Genomic DNA, 21,986 nt, shown 5'->3' with positions numbered 1-21,986 from the left:
ATTTCCCTATTGGTGAACGAACTCGCACGGTTGCATTCGCACAATTTTCGTGAAAACAAGTGCGGGAGCGTCTGCACACTGGTGGCCGTGGCCTTGTTTTACTGGCTTTTTTGTTACGACTTCCACCGATGCCATGACAGCTTCTCTTGATCACGATGCGCAGCTCCACGATTGCAAGTGATCGTAGATCTGGCGATCGTGACAATCGGCGTGCTGCGCAACGCAATTGTCACGATTAAAATGGACAAACTGGGAGGGCAAGCGCTTCTGAGGATAGACCTTCTGAGGATGGTCCGATGAGAAGTCCCAAGGAATGTACTTCGCCAGTTCGTCTAGAGTCCTGTACCTCACCTCTTCCAGGGCCGATCGCTCTCAGTGTAGCTGGGCAACTACAAGATTACGCATTGAAGCATATCTGTTTGCATTTTGCGGACTGTCTTTATAACCTCTGCAGAGAACAGTAGAAAGAAATTCCACACCGTTATAAACTGTCTTGTGCTCATCCGTAGTGCTGGGCCGAAATGTGTTAGGGGCGGCCTTCTTGGATTGAACGGACGTTTCTTTGTTGCCGATGGCAGCACATCATAACCACACAAAGTATGCACCCTCAAGATAATCAGTTAAGCTCTCAAACCATGCAAAAAGTACGGCAGATAAGAGTGCACAAGGAAAGAGGCCACTTAAGTCCGTAAAGAAAACTCACTGGTGAACAGCTGTGGATGTCACATGCTGACCCAAAACATTGTTGCCATCAGAGTTTGAATGTGCTTTGCTGTCATTTTCAGAATAATAACCGAGTCCTCATCACTAAAGTAAAACGCGGGTGCAGCACAGTTTCAAGCACGACGCTTTTCTCGCGACGCAGCCGCGCGGGATGACACCATGGGAGTGACTTTTGATAACTGTGTAGTGACACCGGTAGCGTCCCTTGCCTGGATTTTACGAGAGAAGCGAAACCAAAACTCTTGGAAACTGGTTGAAAATGCCAGGTCCACATATTGGACAACTGGCGGACCTTCAGAAATACACTCTGGCAGAATAAAACAACTTGGACTCGAAACCAAAGCTCACAAGTGAACAGCTGGCACTATTTTCGGTTGATTATCACCGCTCAGCACTGTCGGACGGCAAAGCCGGAGACATAATTTAATTCTTGACTTGCTGGGAGTCATACGATTACAAAATTTTGATGCTAATGCAGCATAATCATCAGCAGCATGCTTTTTTCTCGAGTGGCAGAAGGTGACAGCCACACCTCTTTTCACTACAACATGTGCACATTAGTTTGCAAAAAGGTCTGTCAAGAATGCCAACATTGCCAGAGCGCAAAAATTTAAACTGATTCTGAAAGTTCAGTACCTGCACTAACTACTGGATGGCCTTAAGTGGATAAGAAAAGGCTCCAACATGTCGAAATTAGCGATCTAAAGCATCGATCTGAATAGGCGCGGTAACGAAAGAGTTAAAATGCATGCATTTTGGTCGGTATTGGGTGATATTTCGAATAAAGTGATAATTAAAATAAAGTGGCTTCATTTATAACGAGGGCTTACTGCATGTAATAAATTGAGCTGTACCCCATGCCACATCAGTTCAGTGATGCGCTACCTGAAGAAAGGTGAGCCTACAGCTCCGTGGCTATATAGCTCCAGCTGGATATATAGCTCCAATTTCATAAGCTGCAAAGTATTGTTTCACGAACAGCTTGCATTCCTGGCAGTTAAGCCTGTGCCAGCATTTGAAAAGAAACTTCTTTGTTTAACAGCAATAGCTGGATCTGAGTGTCACACATGTTTTTGCATGGAAAAAGCCACACATACTACTCACTGGACCAGCTATTAAAGCATAGTTTGCTCGTCGTATTTCAACAAAGCTAGCAACACTGGTCTCTTACTTAAAAAACACTACAAAGAATAGTGCCAAATGGCAGCAGCACAGTTATCACACAGTTCTTGGCAATGACGAATGTATGAGGCACAATTCAAATGCATGTTAAGTCTTACTGGCACACTTAGACATGGCAGCTAATGTGGCACAGTCAGTATTATATATATACATATATGCACATAAATGGGAGCATGTCTGGTGTCTTCAAGAACTATAATCTGACATTACCGTGATGTACACATAAAAATGCAAAGAAAGAATTGGTCGGAAGTAACCAAGCATGAATTTACCTTTTCTATTATGATGAGGTCAGAGACACGAATGTCTGAGCTGGGGATATAAGTGACACCGTTGGCTGTTAACTTTTGGAACTTTTGTGAGTTGACCTCTCTGTCCCGTGCATATCTTCGGCAGTCATCAATGCACTCTCGTATCAGTGTGACAGTTAGCACAAATCCCTACATAAAAAAAAAGTAATAAAATGAGACAAGATACAGCACACATGCAGTAAATGTGCAGCACAAATTGCAGTCCATTGGTTATGCACACTGAACCCAGCACATATATAATCATCATCATCAGCCTAGCTAAGCCCACTGCAGGGCAAAGGCCTCTACCATACTTCTACAACTAACCCGGTCATGTGCTAGTTGTGGTCATGTTGTCCTTGCAAACTTCTTGACCTCATCCGTCCACCTAACTTTCTGCCGCCCTCTGCTACGGTTCCCTTTCTTTGGAATCCAGTTTATAACCCTTAATGACCACCGGTTATCTTCCCTCCTCATTACATGCCCTGCCCATGCCCATTTCTTTTTTTTTGATTTCAACTAAGATGTCATTAACTCACGTTTGTTCCCTCAGCCAATCTGCTCTCTTCTTATCCCTTAATGTTACACCCATCATTCTTCTTTCCATAGCTCATTGCATCGTCCTCAATTTAAGTAGAATCCTTTGGTAAACCTCCGGGCTTCCGCCCCATAGGTGAGTACTGGTGAGACGCAGCTGTTATACACTTTTCTCTTGAGGGATAATGGCAACCTGCTGTTCATGATCTGAGAATGCCTGCCAAACGCACCCAAGCCCATTCTTATTCTTCTGATTACTTCAGTCTCATGATCCAGATCCGCTGTCACTACCTGCCCTAAGTAGATGTATTCCCTTACCACTTCCAGTGCCTCGCTACCTATCGTAAACTGCTGTTCTCTTCAGAGACTGTTAAACAATACTTTAGTTTTCTGCAGATTAATTTTTAGACCCACCCTTCTGCTTTGCCTGTCTAGGTCAGTGAGCATGCATTGCAATTGGTCCCCTGAGTTAATAAGTAAGGCAATATCATCAGCGAATCCAACTTACTAAGGTATTCTCCATTAACTCTTATCACAAATTCTTCTCAATCCAGGTGCCTGAATACCTCCTGTAAACACGCTGTGAATAGCATTGGAGATATCGTATCTCCCTGCCTGATGCCCTTTCTTTATTGGGATTTTGTTGCTTTTTTTTATGGAGGACTACGGTGGCTGTGGTGCCGCTACAGATATCTTTCAGTATTTTTATATCCGGCTCTTCTACACCCCCGATTCCGAAATGCCTGCACGACTGCCAAGGTTTCGACTGAATCAATCACTTTCTCGTAATCAATGAAAGCTATATACAAGGGTTGGTTATATTCCGCACATTTTTCTATCACCTGATTGATGGTGTAAATATGGTCTATTTTTGAGTAGCCTTTATGAAATCCTGCCTGGTCCTTTGGTTGACAGAAGTCTAAGGTGTTCCTGATTCTATTTGCAATTACCTTAGTTAGTACTTTGTAGACAATGGACAGTAAGCTGATCGGTCTATAATTTTTCAAGTCTTTGGCGTCCCCTTTCTTATGGATTAAGATTATGTTGGCGTTCTTCCAATATTCCGGAACGCTCGAGGTCATGAGGCATTGCATATACAGGGTGGCCAGTTTTTTTTAGAACAATCTGCCCAACATCCCTAAACAAATCTGCTGTTACCTGATCCTCCCCAGCTGCCTTCCCCCTTTGCATAGCTCCCAAGGCTTTCTTTATTTCTTCCGGCATTACTTGTGAGATGTCAAAATCCTCTAGAATATTCCCTCTTCCATTATCGTCGTGGGTGCCATTGATACTGTATAAATCTCTATAGAACTCCTCAGCCACTTGAACTATCTCATCCATATCAGTAATGATATTGCCGGCTTTGTCTTTTAATGCATACATCGGATTCTTGCCTATTCCTAGTTCCTTCTTCACTGCTTTTAGGCTTCCTCCGTTCCTGAGAGCATGCTCAATTCTAACCATATTATACTTCCTTATGTCAGCTATCTTACGTTTGTTGATTAACTTGGAAAGTTCTGTCAGTTCTATTCTAGCTGTAGGGTGAGGCTTTCATACATTGGCGTTTCTTGATCAGATCTTTCGTCTCCTGCGATAGCTTACTGGTATTCTGTCTAACAGAGTTACCACAGACTTCTGTTGCACACTCCTAAATGATGCCCACAAGATTGTCGTTTGTGGCTTCTACACTAAGGTCGTCTTCCTGAGTCAAAGCCGAATACCTGTTCTGCAGCTTGATTCGGAATTTCTCTATTTTCCCTCTTAACAGTAACTCATTGATTGGCTTACTATGTACCAGTTTCTTCTGTTCCCTCCTCAAGTCTAGGCTGATTCTAGATCTTACCATCCTATGGTCACTGCATAGCACATATATATAAGCATCCAACACACCACAAATAAAAAAGGGCCAACACAAGTGAACAGCCTGTACATAAAAAAGAAAACTAATAAACCGAGACAAGATAGAGCACACATGCAGTAAATGTGCAGCATAAATTGCAGTCCACTGGCTAGGCACACGGAACCCAGCACATATAAATAAGCATCCAAAGCACCTCTAATAAGAAAGGGCCAACACAAGTGAACAGCCTTTTACAAAACTACTGTTATCAGCCTAAAGGATGCTTTTTGTCATCTTTGTGGCGTTCCCTCCCTTTACAAAATTCCTAAGACATCAGAAGCTCTGGTTCCCCACTGGAGAGGGCAACACTTTACACACTGGCAAATCACTAGCAGAATGGCACCACCCCTTTTGCTGCTTTGTTTGCTTCCCCATTTCAGTGTTAGTGTTTCATCTAGATATGACCTGCTATAGGCAAAAAAATTGCGATGTTTGGTTCACTTTGTTAGCTACACTTTAACTTTAGTCTTCCTTATTGCGATAGCCCTTACGTGGACACTCCAGGTGCAATTCTGTCATCGCTGCGACATTCTGTATAAAGTACAAGGGCAATAACACCGTCACTGCGTGCTGTATGCTGTATATGCGAGGGAAAACATGTGATGGGAACCGACGATTGCAGCTCAATCTCACGCGTGCAAGAGAAGAAAGTTGGCAAGATGAGTGCCATCTTCCATCGCACGCAAGGCACCGTGTGGAGGGGAAGGAGGGGCGGTGGCGTTGTACTCTGGCAGCAACTACTGATTGTGCAGCCGCACGAGCTGTATCCTGGAAGTAATCTGCGTTGGGGGGCAGAGTCTAGGCGTACTAATGGCTCATACCTTTGTGCATGCTGTGTTCTCACCACTCAGTTTGTGTTGATGCAGCCGCAGACAGCATGAAGGTCGCTTTGCCCGCAGCTGCTGCCGCACCTCCTCATGCTAGCGTTTTGACAGCGAGTGAATGTGGCCATTAAGCGAGACGTGGTCATGTTTGCCTGTGCACACTGACACTATGCTTGTTAATTTAGTTAGTAAGCAAGTGTTTACACGTTTATACGAACAATAAAACTACTATCCTTACTTTGTATAGCTGTTAATTTGCTATTGCAATTGATGCTTTGCCTTTCAGGCAAAACTGCAGTTTTTCCAATGCTATTGTTGATTGTTCTCTATGAAGCTTTCCTAGCCTATAGCCTTTAATGGCTTCTATTACTGAGCTGGTAATTACTGGTTGTCGACAATAAAGAAATTCAGCTCATCTGTCCAATCAGCTATACTTTTGCATATGTAGGGTCTTTTTTTTTTTTTACTATACAGAATTTTTAAAAACTGCCTGCAGAAGATAGCGCAACTGTAGTTTTGAGCTGGATTACTCGAAGTGGCGGACATTACTCGCACGAGAATTCAAAATGCATAATTGACTAATTTACAAATATCTGCTAATGAACTTTTCACTATTAATCACCTTATGGCTCATATTACAATTTAAGAGTTGTAGCCAGTGAGTTTGCAAGGCATATTCACTTTGATTAAATACTGAAAGTGGCACCGGTCTCAAGGTGTGTGCCATCAAACTAGTGGGAAAATGCGCTGTTCTACTTACTTTATTAGGAAAACGTCATTTTTTGCATCTAAGCAGAAAAGTAACTTCTTTGTTTCAATTGCAACAGAACAATTTCTCAGTAGTATCAGGGTACTGAACGAGAATTGAATCGGAAACCATAAGAAAACACGATTTTTGCTCGAAATGGAACAGAACCAGAACGTTACAAATTTTTTCACTCCAGAGCAAAACCGAAAGGAAAAAGTAACTGTTTTCGGTTCAGGTTGAACCACCTTTTCTGGCTCTTTTCATCCCTGCACTGCCTGCACTTGCGGCTTCAACTATGCTACCTCATATGTAAATACACACCATCTTCCAGTGACTTTAAATGTAGCCGCACTGTTAATACGGTTTTAAGTGTATTAATGTGACAAGATTTGCATCGCATCCGGCATGCGGACTCGCGAGACTGTGATACATGCAAAATACTCGAGACAGTGCAGCCTACATACAGGGCATCCCACCTAAATTTAGCCAAACATTAAAAATATGTCAATGCCACGTAGCTGGACAGAACCAAAATAATGTTGTTTGCCATCGCTTGAAGATACTCAAATTATGTTTTTAATCCTGCCTAATTACATAATTAGTCGTAATTATTTAATCAACTTAGCAAATATTATAATTAGCCAATGAGAAAATTGTAGAGTGACATGAAAATCTCCCGATACAGGTTTTTGTTGCTCAATACGTGCTACAGTGTTTTTCCGAGCGTGAAAGAAGCCCGCAAATACACGCTAAGTGCCTTGAGCAGCCAGTCGTGCGGCAATTTTGCCAATTATGTGTGGTCTGAAGAACAAACAACAGGCGTAATTGCTCAGTGCAATTTCTCAGTAGCGTCAAGTTGTACAAAATACATTTGTACTGTTTTCCTGTAATCATTGTACATTTATGCAAATGAAATTGAACCAATTCGAATTGGTTTGAACAGTTATTTTTTTCACTCTGGAGTTGAACCGGAACTGAACCATTTTCAGCGAACCGAAACAAAAACCGGAACGAAAAAAGTTTAAGTTTGACACTCTGCTCAGGATGACACCAGCTTCAAGATATTCATTCCCAAACTTGTCAAATAAATACAAGACAGTTCAGTTACATTTGTGCTTCAATGCATAAAACGGCACTTGACGTTTTGTTAATAAAGTAAGTAGAATGACAGTGTAACTTTACCGCAAGTTTGATGACGCATATCGCGAAAATGGTGTCATCCAAAGAGTTTTTTTTAAGTGTATATGTCTTGCAGTCTCACCGACTAAAATTTGTAAATTGCAACAAGTGCTTTAAGAAAATTATGTAAAAGCTTAATTAGTAAAATTTTGTTAATTAATTTATTATGAATTTCGATTTCTTGTGCTAGTAATGCCCGCTTCAGCATAAAGACCACCTCAATGATTGGAATTGTGTTATTTGCCACAGGCAATTTTTAAATATTGCCTAAAGTCTTTGCACAAACACTCGATATAGCAAAATAGTGCTCTGTCTACTTGTAGCACAACATACCAGCTAGCAGACCAACAGAATAATGCAACCGCTTCCAAACCAGTACTAATTAACTATTATAATAATCTTCATTTAGAATACAGCTGAATTAGGGTTACAACCATACAAAAACAAGAAAACTTAGTTTGACGGCCTAGGGGGACGCACAGATATTTTTTGCATTCTCGGAGACAGACACATGGAATCAAACACTCCTGTTTATCTCATTTCTCTTAGCTCACAATATATAAGTGCAAAAGATACTCCTTGTTAAAGTAAGCATTTGTTAAAGAACCACCAAAACATCAAAATTTAGATCAATCTACAAAACGTTTTTGAAATAGAAAGCCTCTATATTTAAATGTCCTGCCATGTAAGCATGAATTTTTAGAAATCTGAATAGCATTGTCCCTCTTCTCCTGCTCAAGCATCTGTGTAAGGTCCAAGTTATTCAAAATTAGTGATGCCGTTATGAATATTTATTAGTCTTCTGTCACCATTTCCACAACAACCACTCTTTCCTCAAACCCTTAACCTTGCAGCACCCACTTCTTTCACTGAACTTTCTAAGCCTGTGCACTTATGGCATCACAACTACACAACAGCAAGCACAAGCTGCCTGACATAACAAGCTACTACACTGTATGGCGACGTTAGTCCACAGGCAAAGCAGAAAAATTGCTGCATTCAAAGTTTATGTAAGCCCAATGCATTAACCAGTAGCTGCCATGGTGGCTCTGTGCTCATGCCGTTCCACTGGCGAGAACCAGATCATGGGTTCGATTTCAGGCTTCAATGGCCGCATTCTACTTGGGGCAACATGCAAAAAGTTATGTAAGAAGCCCTAGGTGGACAAGTTTAATCCTGAGCCCCACTCTAGGTGTCTCTCATTGCCAAGCTGTGGCTTTGACATTAAGAATTAATTAAACTAAATTATGGGTTTTATGTACCAAAACCACGATCTGATTATGAGGCATGTCGTAGTGGGGGACTCTGGATTAATTTTGACCACCTGGGGTTCTTTAACGTGTGCCTAAATTTAAGTACACGGGTAGTTTTTCATTTCGCCCCCATTGAAATTTCGCCATTGTGGCCGGGCTTTGATCCTGCAACCTCGTACTTAGCAGCGCAATTCCACAGCCACTAAGCGACCCCAGCGGGTTGCTTTAGCATGTAAAAACCCACGAATTCTCTTCTTCCCAGTTATTTTTATTATTAATTTGAAAGCATTCAATGGCTCACGAGATGAAAAATTCGGTGTTAACGGCCCGACCACATGATGGTACAAAAAGGCTACGAACCCTCAACCTTTGGTGGCAGTCGAACCCACGACCTTGTGTTGTATAATAGAGTTTTAGAATAGGGACCCCAAACGTTTCGGGCCCCAAAAAAACAGCGTTGAAGCCCCTGCGCACACGCGAGACCCAAACTGCATTTGGGTTTTGCGTTGGGCACGCTATTTTGCCGGTTTAGCAGGAGCTTTGCGCCAACAAACATGGCGGTACCCATCGAAGCAACGGCTCTAACCTAGCACCAAACTGGGCTAAATTCGTGGTAATACGTGAAGTTCGCAAGCTAAGGAAAGTGACTGCGATTGTTGCTTTCTCTCAGCTAGCGTGTGTTATGAAGACTAATCCATTAGACGCCGCTGATTACGAATTCGGTTGTCGATTTCATGGCTCGTAGGCCTAACAAGGCTTCACTTGGTTGGTGAAGGCACGTAAATTTGGTTATTCAAAACTAAGCGCAACTAATTGCTTGCTCTTAATAGAATAACCTCTAAATCGTAATTAAACATGCAAACACGAATGTCAAAATTACTCTTCTCATCATAAAATGGTATATCTGATATTAATATTTATAACAGCTTTTCTTTGACGCCGTAGTGGCGCTACAAGTGCAAACCCAAAGCCCTATTTTAAATCTCTTCGCTCCTATGTGCCCCAACGCTAACACCCGCAAACCTCTTTGGGGCCCCAAACTTTTGGGGCACCTACTCTAAAACTCTTTAATGTCTAAGCATCGTACGGTGGTTGCAATGCTTTCGCATTCATCCACGTAGTGATAACTAAGTGGCTCTTGAATTGTTTGTTGTTATTATTATTATTGGTAGCAGTATTAGTATTAGTAGTAGTAGTAGTATTGAGAGATTTACAAATCGGAGGCCTGAAGTAAGGGGACGCTATCAGCCAGGTGTACAAAAGAATGAAAAAAGGATACAAAGGAGTTTCGAATTTTGAGTACACAGAACTGCACTTCCTCTTAGCTGTACATGAGTGAGATCACTATTTCTGCTGGAAGAAACCCCCTCCCCCCGCCCCCCCCACTTCTGTTCCCAAGGCCAGCCACCTCCCTTTTAGCGCACACATGACTGCAATTTCTGACACTGAAAATACCACTGCAAGTTTATCGAGTTAATCTTGTTAAACAGCACGAAACAAGACAAAGGAGAAAAGCAAGGGAGGACAAAGAGAAGCACTATCTTCGTCCTTCTTTTCTTCTATCCTTTGTCTCGTTTCGCGCCATTTAACAAAATAGAACGCCAACTAGCCCGGTATTGTACGTTATTGCAGTTTACCTAGTTAACCTTGTTGCATTTGTTGACTGTAATTGTTGACTGAGTGCCCAAACGATAATGTATGATTCATACTGCAAACAATTTTATGGACTATGGCTCAGTTCCAGCTACTGCAGGCATACTTCAATAACAAGAAAAACCAACACTAGTACATACAGCTATGGTGAGGCATGATGCCCTAGAGGTTACATATTACTTTGGGCCGGGATAATGCAACGATCGTATTCCAAAGCTATTCCTTCCTGCACTTCATCAGTGGTCCAAGTGGCACTCCACCTACAATATTACAAAGATCGGCCCACCATGAATGGTGGACGATAAGAAAAGAATAGAATTGAAAGGAATGCTTGTATTATACCTGACTGAAGTACTTCATTCACTATGCTCCCTTCCAATCAACCATGTACTAGTGCTTTATGGCACACACTGCGGCAATAAATATTGTTAGCCAGAGTAATTATCTCATAATCATTAGTGGGACTGAATTCTAATACAAAGAAACATGAACTCACAAGGGGACCCCAGTAGGTGTAGAGATATCCGATTCTTATGTCAGGTATGAATTGAGACAAACAAACAACCAAGAAATAAAGGTTCAGAAAGAACTTGAATTGATTAAATAACACCTGAAAAAGAAGAAAGAAGCAATATTATAAATTTAAAAAAAACACACAATGGCTCAAGCTTTATATCACCTTTATTGGAAGCTTAGCTATCTGCCATTTAAACAAAGACATGAACAACTTTTGTCAGTTTTTTCTTTAATGAATAGCTGTAAACTCAATAATATTGCATGGAGCTTCAATTCCTTTAGTGCTGCAACAAATCATCACTATATTATATTTTAATGCAACCAGTTCAAAATGCATGCTAAGTGAAGCACGGCTTCAGGAATGAAGCGTGAACATGTCCCAATGTCTCTTAACAACCTGCAGCCTACATCATGCCCAAAGCCATGCTGCCCTTGGGATGCAATTGAACTGGTCCCGTTAAAGACTAGCATTTGAGGAGTTCAGGCTTCAAGAAACTTTCTTTCTTTGGGCTTTCTTTGGAATGCAGAAAAAAGGACCACGCGAGATATATCGTGTTGAAAACAATTTATTGAAAGGTTTCTTAAGGTGCTATACAACTTTGCATATCACACTTGGGGTCTGCAGCCAACACTTAAAAAGTTGATTAATTGAACTAATCCGTTAGTTAAGGGGAAAATAAAAATATCCTGAGTAACTCTGGGCCAGTGCCAATGTTATGCATTTGGTTAAAACTCGCGTCCAGAGTGCCTTTCATTTTTAAAACTTTGGCTTAAAGTTATGTGGGACAACCTGTATATTGAAGAGTGGTAACGAAGTATCGAGGTCAAATATTGGGACTATTGTTTCTTTGTCCTAGACTCCAGAAATTTTAACTTCTACTTTTCATTCATTCTCTCTGGTTCATGCAATTTTTTTTTTATATCTCACCAAAGTACTTACCAAAGGAAAAAATGTGAAGATGTTGTACTTTTGGTTGCATATTTTGTTAGGTGGGAACTTTTCTGATGGTGGTCTTCCAAGAAATACTGTTCTTGGCTGGTACTCACGAGCACCACAGCAGCCCATGGTGAGCCTTCTACAACAGCTGCATATTTGCAAAAAAAAAAAATTAAAATGTTTGTTAGTATAACAATTTTTTCATTTAAATACACTTATGAGTCATGACACATTACAGCCCATCAGTAATAATTATGCTTTATGTGCTGAACAGTAGGTTGGGGTGCAGTGTGCAAGATGTACTCAAAGCATTGCTATGGACATTTAATACCCTAGTCACATAAGCAAATTTTGTCACTTTGCCTCACTGAATAGCTACTCAGGCAGAGGGGACCAAGTAGTTTGACATATCATTCCATGTGAATGAGCATGACTGTATGCACATTTAACATAGAAAATATATTTTCACTCTAATCCATTAGCTTCATTAGGCTTTTTTAAGCAAGATTTTTTTTCATTTTTATTTTTCCTTAATGTTGGTCCTGTACACCAACTAGGCATACCTCCATACTGAAACTTTACTGTATGGGCTAGCACTCACATACACTTTTTAAACAAGCTCTGCTCAGATGCAGCACAGAATATTAGCAAAATAACCCTTGGCCCTACATGAACAATGGGCTTCAAGCCATCACATCTTCATGCATCATGCAAGCATCATTTAATTTCAGGCATTTGGGTGCATGAGGTGCCTCCAAGTCAAATATAACATGCAAATATGTTCAGATGTGTGGTAATGATGTAATTTATGGTGTGTGTGTGTGTGTGTGTGCGTGTGCGCGCACGTGCGTGCGTGCCTGTGTGAGTGTGTGCGTTTACCTCTGGAATGCTGATGTCAGGCAACTGCAGCAAGTCAAGGTAGTCTTCTTGCTATGTTTGTGCATGTGTGCATGCATGCATGTGTGTGTTTTTACCTCTGGAATGCTGATGTCAGGCAGCTGCAGCAAGTCATGGTAGTCTTCTTGCTATGTCGACTGGCAGAACGGTTCTCCAACAGACTGTCACCTTCTCCAACATCGAACCCGTCGTCACTGCTTAAGCTTAAACGTGAACCAGATCCTTCAGCTGATCTAAAGTTAGAAACCTTCAGTTACTACACAGCAGTGGTATTCGACACACACTCGCATAATATAAGCTGCTATGCCATGGCTACATACAATCTAAATATTTTCGAAAATGATGATCTGTCTTTTACAAGCTGCATTAGCATAGTAATGGCACCAATCAAATATCTTAGTAGAAGTTCATGCTCCAACACAAAATACATCAACTAATCTGAATGCTCTCAGATCTAAACAAAAATCCTCCAACAAGTGAAATCGAGACTGAAAATTTGGTGTTGCAACACTCATCCATGGCCAAAAATACATTTGCACGCAGGTACACACAAATCAGTGACTAGCCTATACACGTATACATATATCTGTCAGATGTATGTATATATGTACACATACATCTTTGCTCAGTCAGATTTATATATACATCTTGACTGAGCAAAGTATGTTTTTTTTTTAATTCACAGCCAGAAACAACTTAATTTTTGTGTGTGTGCAGTGCATGTGTAGCAAGAAAAGCACTACTGTCTATTTTCATTTTTTTTTTTTCAGATGAGGACATGAGCACAAATATAATGCTGAAAATTATAGAAAGCATCTGGAAGGTTCACTCAGTTTTGTACTGTGGTGCCATATCTCAGTGGTGTTGCCAGTGCATGAAAAGTATATTGAAGCAAATGGTAGAAGGTTGAGAGCTGTTTTTGTACTAGGTGCACCTGACCTGATCAAGCAGGAATTAATATTTTGAGACATTTGCAAGTTTTTGCTCGAATATATTTATGTGGCTTACTGGCCGATTACTTGACATGAACAGTAAAGAATTCTCTCTGCATCGCATGTGCTGCGTCATCATGACCTGACATTTGCAACTGGTGCTGTCAAAATAGCATACACCAATTAAACCGCAGCCTTCATGAAAGGCAGACAATCAATGCTGCCATATGAAATATTTATGCATCACATACACAACAAAGAAAAGGTTATTTCATTGAGGCACTAGTGGAGAGTCTGCAGCGAGTGCTTCACAGATGGTTTACAAGTGAGTAATACAGTTTCTATTTGTTGTTACAAGAGCATTGCAGCTCGCAGTACTAGCTGTGATTTTTTATTTTCAACAAGCAACTTGTGATATGCGTGGCAAGAAATATTTCAGAGCATCTTGCGTTGAAAAGAAGGCTTGTTTATTTCGGAAGACTTGGATCTTTTTGGGCCAGCATAGGGTGCTGCCAAATACTGTCATGTTAACACTTTGAGCAAAGAAGTGTTTGACGAAACAGTTCTGCGGATACCCACAAGGTGGGTGGAAAGAAGTAATTAATAAAGGGAAAATGAGACGTCCACCCCATCGTAGCAATTGCTACAAAGAAAACCCATACGAGTTCCTAAAAAAAAAAAAAAAACCCGCCCTAGACCAGGACAAATTCTTCTTCAACTGCGAGGCTTTTCTTTCAAGGAACGTGTATGGGGGTTTCCTTTGTAGCAATTGCTACGATGGGGTGGACGTCTCATTTTCCCTTCATCAAAGAAGTGTTTATATATTTTTAATCACCTTTACCAACTTACATATTTTAGTTTCCCCTAGCAGCAAAATATGTGGTAAGGCTAAGACACAAATGTGCATTTCATGCTGCCTGCTGCCCACAGAAAGCATCAGATCCTAATTTGTACATTATATTCCTCATGAAAGACTTTGCCCATTAGGCAGTGTAAAGTTGGTTAACAGCTCAAATAGTACAACCTAATGCACTATGTTATCCTGTCAGCACTTGTGAAGCCTGCTTGGTTCCATGCATCCAACATTGCAGCACAGAACAGTAAACCACAATACTAGATGCACTAGTAGTGAAATTCCTTTTGCTAATGTAGCCACACAACCATTTAAGCACACAAGCTTTAACTAAAGTCAAGAACGAAAAATGCAACGAAAGTAAAGTTTTGTGGTAAATTCGTTTCCTATTTTCTCCCATTATGATTACTATGTAGTCAGCCAGTGTCATGTGACCAGATCTAGAAAGCCACATTGACAGCTGTGTTGGCATCTCCAGTGAGGCAAATTGAGACCAAAATTAATAATAATAATAATAATGATGATGATGATGATGATGATGATCAACAGTAGCTTATTTTATGTCCACGGCAGGACAAAGGCCCTGCGATCTCCAATTACCCGTCCTGCGCTAACCGATTCCAACTAGTGCCCACAAATTTCCTAATTTCATCACCCCACCTAGTCTTCTGCCGTCCTCTACTGCACTTCCCTTCTCTTGGGACCTTTTTTGTAACCCTAATGGTCGACCGGTTATCTAACCTACACATTATATGACCTGCCCAGCTCCATTTTTATTCTCTTAATGTCAATTAGAATATCGGCTATACTTGTTTGCTCTCTGATCCAAACCGCTCTCTTTGACTCTTAACGTGATGCCTAGCATTCTTCGTTCCATTGCTCTTTGGGTGGTCCTTCACTTGTTCAAGCTTTTTTGTCAGTCTACAAGTTTCTGCCCAATATGTCAGCACCAGTGAAATGCAATGCATTTACACCTTCAATTTCAATGATAACGGCAAGCTTCCGGTTAGGAGCTGACAATGTCCGCCATATTTGCGCCAACCCATTTTTATTCTTCTGTGAATTTCTTTCTCATGATCAGGGTTCCCCGAGTAATTGACCTAGGTAAACATACTCCTTCACAGACTCTAGAGGCTGACCGGCGATCCTGAACGCTTGTTCCCTTGCCCGGCTATTCATCCTTATCTTTGTCTTCTGCATACTAATCTTCAACCCCACTCTTACACTCCTCTGTTAAGGTCCTCAATCATATGTTGTAATTCGTCTCCACAATTGATGAACAGGACAATGCCATCTACAAACCGAAAGTTCTCGCGATATTCGCCGTCGATCCTTACTCTTAAGCCTTCCCAGTTTAACAGCTTGAATACTTCTACCAAGCACACAGTGCATAGCATAGGAGAGATTGTATCTCCTTGTCTGACCCTTTTTATAGGTATCTTCCTACTTTTCTTGTGTAGAATTAAGGCAGCTGTGGAATCTCTGTAGATATTTTACAAGATATTTATGCAAGCAGTCTCTATTCCTTGATTACGTAATGCCTCTGTGACTGCTGGTATCTCTACTGAATCAAATGCCTTTTCGTAATTTATGAAAGCCATATAGGGAGGCTGATTGTACTCTGCGAATTTCTCAATTGCCTAATTAATGACATCTTAACTTTCCTGAAGCCGGCCTGTTCCCTTAGTTGACTAAAGTGCAGTGTTGCCCTTATTCTACTAGAAATTATCTTGGTGAATATTTGATACAATACTGGGAGTAAGCTAATGGGCCTATAATTTTTCAATTATTTAACGTCTCCCTTTCTGTGGATTAGTATAATGTTTGCATTCTTCCAGTTCTCTGGGACCCTTGAAGTCATGAGACATTTCGTATAGAGGGCTACCAGTTTTTCAAGCATTACGTGACCTCCATATTTGATTAAATCTACTGTTATTCCATCTTCTCCTGCCGCTCTTCCTCGTTTCATGTCTTGCAAGGCCCTTGCAACCTCAGCACTAGTTATAGAAGGAGTCTCTGCAACCTGTTTATTACTGCTTCGAATGGAGGTATCGCGGCTCCTCTGGGTACTGTACAGGTGAGTACAGAGTTCTTCCGTTGCTTTTACTATACCTTCAAGATTGCCGATGATATTGCCCAGCTCATCTTTAAGTGCATACGTCTTGGTTTGTCCTATGCCAAGTTTCTGTCTTGCAGATTTCATGCTGCGTCCATTTTTTTACGGCCTCCTTTCTCACGTTATAATTTCAAATATCCTCTATTTTGTCCTCGATCAGTTCTGTAGCTGCACTTCTTGAAAAAGGCAATCATTATTCGAAGCTTATACCTTTCTGTCAATTCTACCAATATCTCTCCTGTAGCGTTCCTAGAATCTCTCCTCTAGTGTTCCTAGAATCAACGCCGTAGTTGCCAATAGCTTGTTCACCAGCCTGTTTTTTCCCCACTTTTGCATTAAAGTCGCCCATTACTACAGTATACTGAGGCTGCACTTTTCTCATTGCTAATTCAACCTCTTCATAAAACTGACCTACTTCATCATCATCATGAATGGATGTTGGAGCGTAGGCTTGTACTACCTTTAATCTATACCTCCTATTAAGTTTGATTACGACTACTGCTACCCTCTCATTAATGCTGTAGAATTCGTCAATGTTGCCCATTATGTGCTTATGGATTAGGAATCCTACCCACATTGCTTTCTATCTGGGAGACCTCTACAGTAGAGGTCATGGCCGTTAGTCATAACTGTATAAACCTCACCAGTTCTAATCTCACTGAGGCCAATGACATCCCAAACAATGCCGGATAGTTCCTCAAAGGGTCCTGCTAAGCTAGCCTCACTTGACAGAGTTCGGGTGTTAAAGGTTTCTAGGGTCAGACCAATATGTAACACCGATTTGCAAACTTGAAACATTTTTTGTTAGTAAACTAGCTGGTACAACACCATATAGCTTTATATTAGAAGACCTGCATTCAGCTAGCAGATGCAAGCCGTTAGCATTCTGGCAAGGCAGTTCAGGCTCTTCCTCATGTAAGACTCTCAGATCCTTGAATCTAAAACTCGCTAATACAAATTAAAATATAACAAATTAGCTAATAAGGCCAATAGTCAGGTAAGTAAAGAAAATCATTGCTTACCTTAGCTTTGAATGAACACAGGCTTCAACAAGCCCTCACTTACACTAAATACTCTTGCAATAAGGGCAATTAAAGCTACAGCATGAAGCAGCCGCTCGTATACATGAATGTGTCATTGCAGTTTTTGCAAACCTATAACTGCACTTATATTATTGGATTGGGTTACATTAGTAAAAAAAAAGATATGAGTGAGGGGTTCAAAAGCAGACAGATTCTCCCTACATGCAAATAGAGCAGTGATAGCCCTCTGATGCAAGATGTTCCAGGAAATTCACCGGAAATTTTGCAAATATAGGAAAGGTGGATACTCAAGTGATTTCCATGGGATGGCTTTTACCGCAGCTGCACACATTTTAAAATGGCTCACGCTGGTAATTTGACAAGCAACCATACAAATATACATGAGCTTTTTCACTGAAAGAGTTACAATGATTGTTCCTAATGCAAGACTGAACCAAGAAAATACAGAATGCTGTATAACACAACCAGAGGGAATGTGCTTGGGAAATCAACGTGAAGGAATACTAAAGTCGATTTTAAACTTTATTTGCTTCCAAAAATTTGAACCAAGTTGATGAAGTTAAAAGTTGAAGCGATATAAGCAGGCACACAACAACCTTTCCCTAGAAGAGAATATATGTTTTACTGCCTATTGATAGAACATTCCAAGGCAGTCAGGGGCAAGAAATTACAGCAACATCAAAGAGATTGATACAGTTGTCGTATTTAGCCTCACAATGTATTCACAATACCCATGTTCCAGAATATGAATAGAAATGTGTTTGAATAATAATACATGCAGTACCTTACATGCACCAGCACATCAAGCAAGATTATAAGAGTGCTATCAGACCACCACAACATGAGAGGCTGCACTCTCTCATGCTTGGAGTGAATGAGTGCTGAAATGTTCAACGAATGCAGCAACTATTACAGGATAGCACAGCTTATAGCATCTTCACTATGGTGCCTGTGATGCAGCACCTTCTAAATCTATATCTAGCCGAGCACTAGATAACTGCAAATTCTTCCACCAGAATGTGCCAGCTTCGTAATATGACACAAGAATTTTCAGTATTCAGCTGTTAATGATTCTACAGTAAATACAGTAGCTGCATCTAAGAAGCAAGCAGCAGCAGAAGTTGTAAAGCTATATGTTTAGATAGTCTGTGTGGCTGCGCTAGTTAATGATAAAGTAAGCAAAACAGACAGAATTACCCGCACGACCAGGCTAATTACATATGAATTTACCTATGTCATTAACTTTATAAAAGTTGCACAGTAAGCACTCATTTTTCCAAAGCCATGCGCCATATGGCTGAAGAAAGTACACTAGCAACAAGAGAATTAAAATCACACAATTGTTGCCAGTAAAAATCATGAAAGATTAACTATAATCACACATCTGAAAAATGGATGAGAGGTTTTAATTTTGCGTTTGTTGCATCATGCTGCTTATGAGTGCAACTTGCCTGCTAACAACATAGAAAGTACTTCTCCCATAATCAAGATTATGGCTAAAGATGCTCAAGGGCTAGCTTACCTTTACCTGAACACTGGCAATTATCAGTTAGCACATTAACAAGGTATGTAACCTGCTACACTTTAGCACAGCATTTCATAACAAGAGGTAGCAGTGGGCACAAATAAACATAGCAAAACATCACATACATACACTTCCCCTTTTTAAGAAGGAAAATCTCGGAGTAAGAAAACAGAAGAGAACTCTTAAAAGAAGAGGACACTACATAACCAGACAAACACAGATTTGCAAGAACCAAAGAGCAATTTGTAACCAAGCGAAATAGGATGCAAGCAACAAGACATCAAACAGACTGCGGAAATCGTACAGCATATAGACGTTACCGCTCATTTTTTCTTAGAAGTGCGAAATATTGAATTTTTCTTCGTTGCATTGCAAGTTTCTGCAACAAAAGCAGAATGAAAGAATAAAACATTTTAACTAGTATATGGCCGCGGTCAGCTAGTATAAAAATTTACTTCACTAGCAATGAACTGGCTCCTACAAATTACGTTACGAACGAAGCTTCGAGATGGGCGAATTAATGGAAACAGGTGCACGTGTCGTCAAGCGTCCTATTATGTTGCGGTAGTTTGTTAACATGTTCAGGCTAAGTAACACGTGCGCAGGGAGTGCATTTTACCCTTTATAACTAAGGTAGATCCAATCATGACAAATGGTAGGTATTTCACGCCTGTGTCGTCATGCATGCCACACCCTTCCTAAACCACGAACTATAGGTTGTTCTGCGACAGCACTATGCCCGCCCACAATTAACTTTATGAAGCATTTGACAACTATTTAAACACTATAAAAAGCAGCCAAGCTCATGCAGTGACACGATTAATGCCCAGTTGTTTTCATTCGCTGGCATACCACCCACCACCACAACATAACTTTCACTGGTTCTTACCTGAGCATGGTTCCAATGAAACTACGTTTAATGCCTTAGAGTGCAGTCATCCTGAAACATGGAAATATCTTTTTAGCGCCGCTACAAAAGTTTTCGGTGGAGTTGCGCCTGGCTACACAACAAACGCCAGCAAAACAGTAGCACAACTGGACAACAAGCACCGAACACGACATAGCACTGAGCGAGTCCAGCCATCGCCTGTCCAGCACACGATCACACTAACCTTTACCACATATGCATCAAAACTGGTGCAGATATTTATGGCGATCACGCGCAGAACAAAAACAAAACAGCGTCATCAGCGACAACCGCCGCAAAAGCTACAGCGAAGTATGTTCCCATTGGCTCCATATGCAAACGTAAACCGAAGTCAAAGCCTAAATCAAGGTCGCCATTTTCGTTTGATCAACGCTAGAAATGACCAGAAATAGTAAAAAATACCTCTATTGAGCATTACTGCAACATTACTTTGACTTTTGTTGCACACTGTGCAGTTTAATAACATTAAACGATATTTTTTGTATATACCATACATTGAAAAACTATTTAGTTCCTATCAGAACCAAAACAAGTATTGGCGCGCTCTTTGAAATTGAAGTTTCAGTGATTGATTCGTGGTGTTTACTGGGGCAATGAGAGATAAAGTCCTTGGATATGCTTGCTTTATAAGCGTCTACAGGTACATTAATGAGAGACGCCGTAGTAGATAAAACAGATTAATTTTGACCGCCTACGGGTTCTTTAAGGTGTGTACGTACGCGAATGTTTTTAATACGATTAGCATTCTTTTGATACTTCAAGCATTTTTGGTCTGCCGGTATCTGTCTAACGAAAAATGTGGACGGATCCTGAGGGTACTGCAGTCCAAAAATGTGGGCATAGCCTCTTTCACGGTGCTGTTGTGATCGTGCGTCAGGCCCGCGGCACCAGTCAAGGGGCTCGAATTTGCAGTTCCTTTGTGGAACACACACTGTACGTTCTTCGCATTAGCCGAATGTCGAATGCTGGCGTTATTCTGATATAGACCGCAACGGCATCCCACTGAGCCAGACTGAGAACAAAAGTGCTGCCAAGTAAGGCAATGAAGAGGGCGGCGTCTTCGTGGCAGAGCGGTTGAGAACCTGAAACCAATTTTTCTCGAACGACTCGTCGTCGCCGGCATTGTGAAACCGTCTTCGGAGGATGTGTTTTTCAAGGCGTGGGCTAATTTCCAGTGATCTAGCTTTGCCATGTAGCGCAACGTCAAGTCGTTTCCGAGGATTTCTGTAAATGATTCCAGCACGAGGAGGGGTAAAAGGGGTTGGGGCGTGTTCTGCAAGCCGACAGGATTGCTGAATCTTCCTCCTACTTATTGGAGGAAGACATCACCGGAAGGATAGACACGATTTAAGACCTATGGTAGCCTTGTTCGCGGGAGCGGCTGCGTCAGCTTTTGTTGTTCACCTGAGTCGTTGTGGCGCATACCCACAGGGTGAATAGGCTTGCTCGCTTGTTGTTGTTGTTGTTGTTGTTGTTGTTGTTGTTGTTGTTGTTGTTGTTGTTGTTGTTGTTGTTGTTGTTGTTGTCGTCGTCGTCGTTGTTGTTGTTGTTTAAAAAACATTGCGCGTACCAACGAGGCGGATTGACCACACTGGAGAGATTGAAACGTACACCCAACATCATACGAAATGGTTAAAGGCTAACATTTAGAACGAATCATTTGGAAATTAACTGATAATGCCAATTTTGAGAGTACCTATACATCAACCAAATATATAAAAGTTAAATTAAACTGAGAAGTTCAAGAAAAATAACAATGAAATAAAATGTCCCATGGTCGGTACCCTAGCTAGCAACGTAAGCTTCCGGAGGCTTCAATGAACTTGTGCAGAGCACTAATCATCGAAGCATGGCTTGTGCCTAATTGACAGGCACCAAAATAAAAAATGATTGGTATTCTAAGTGCTAAACCTAGTTTACTAGTTTGAAATATGAGGAACATTTTGCGAA

At 41.0% G+C, this 21,986-nt stretch overlaps 1 protein-coding gene across 7 annotated transcripts in view; it reads right to left on the bottom strand.

Annotated features, from left to right (window-relative positions):
* The window catches only part of LOC139054251 (probable phospholipid-transporting ATPase IIB), an 84,356-nt gene that overhangs the window by 57,371 nt on the left and 4,999 nt on the right, over positions 1-21,986 (bottom strand). The window contains exons 1-7 of one of the 7 annotated variants that reach the window (XM_070530977.1): positions 20,221-20,382; positions 19,998-20,048; positions 19,429-19,487; positions 12,717-12,872; positions 11,746-11,890; positions 10,786-10,899; positions 2,178-2,345 (exon numbers count right to left, since the gene is read on the bottom strand). In XM_070530977.1, coding sequence (XP_070387078.1) covers positions 2,178-2,345; positions 10,786-10,899; positions 11,746-11,890; positions 12,717-12,872; positions 19,429-19,478 — 633 coding nt within the window. In that variant the 5' untranslated portion in view covers positions 19,479-19,487; positions 19,998-20,048; positions 20,221-20,382. Of the gene's footprint in view, positions 1-2,177; positions 2,346-10,785; positions 10,900-11,745; positions 11,891-12,621; positions 12,673-12,716; positions 12,873-19,412; positions 19,488-19,997; positions 20,049-20,220; positions 20,383-21,986 lie in introns of those variants that run through there. The other 6 variants (XM_070530972.1, XM_070530970.1, XM_070530971.1 and 3 more) reach the window with 6 other exon arrangements.

This window comes from Dermacentor albipictus, chromosome 1, assembly GCF_038994185.2.
Source record: "Dermacentor albipictus isolate Rhodes 1998 colony chromosome 1, USDA_Dalb.pri_finalv2, whole genome shotgun sequence".
NCBI lineage: Eukaryota > Metazoa > Arthropoda > Arachnida > Ixodida > Ixodidae > Dermacentor > Dermacentor albipictus.
The sequence above is the reverse complement of the archived record's forward strand: the minus strand, read 5'-3'. Positions and strand labels throughout refer to the sequence as shown.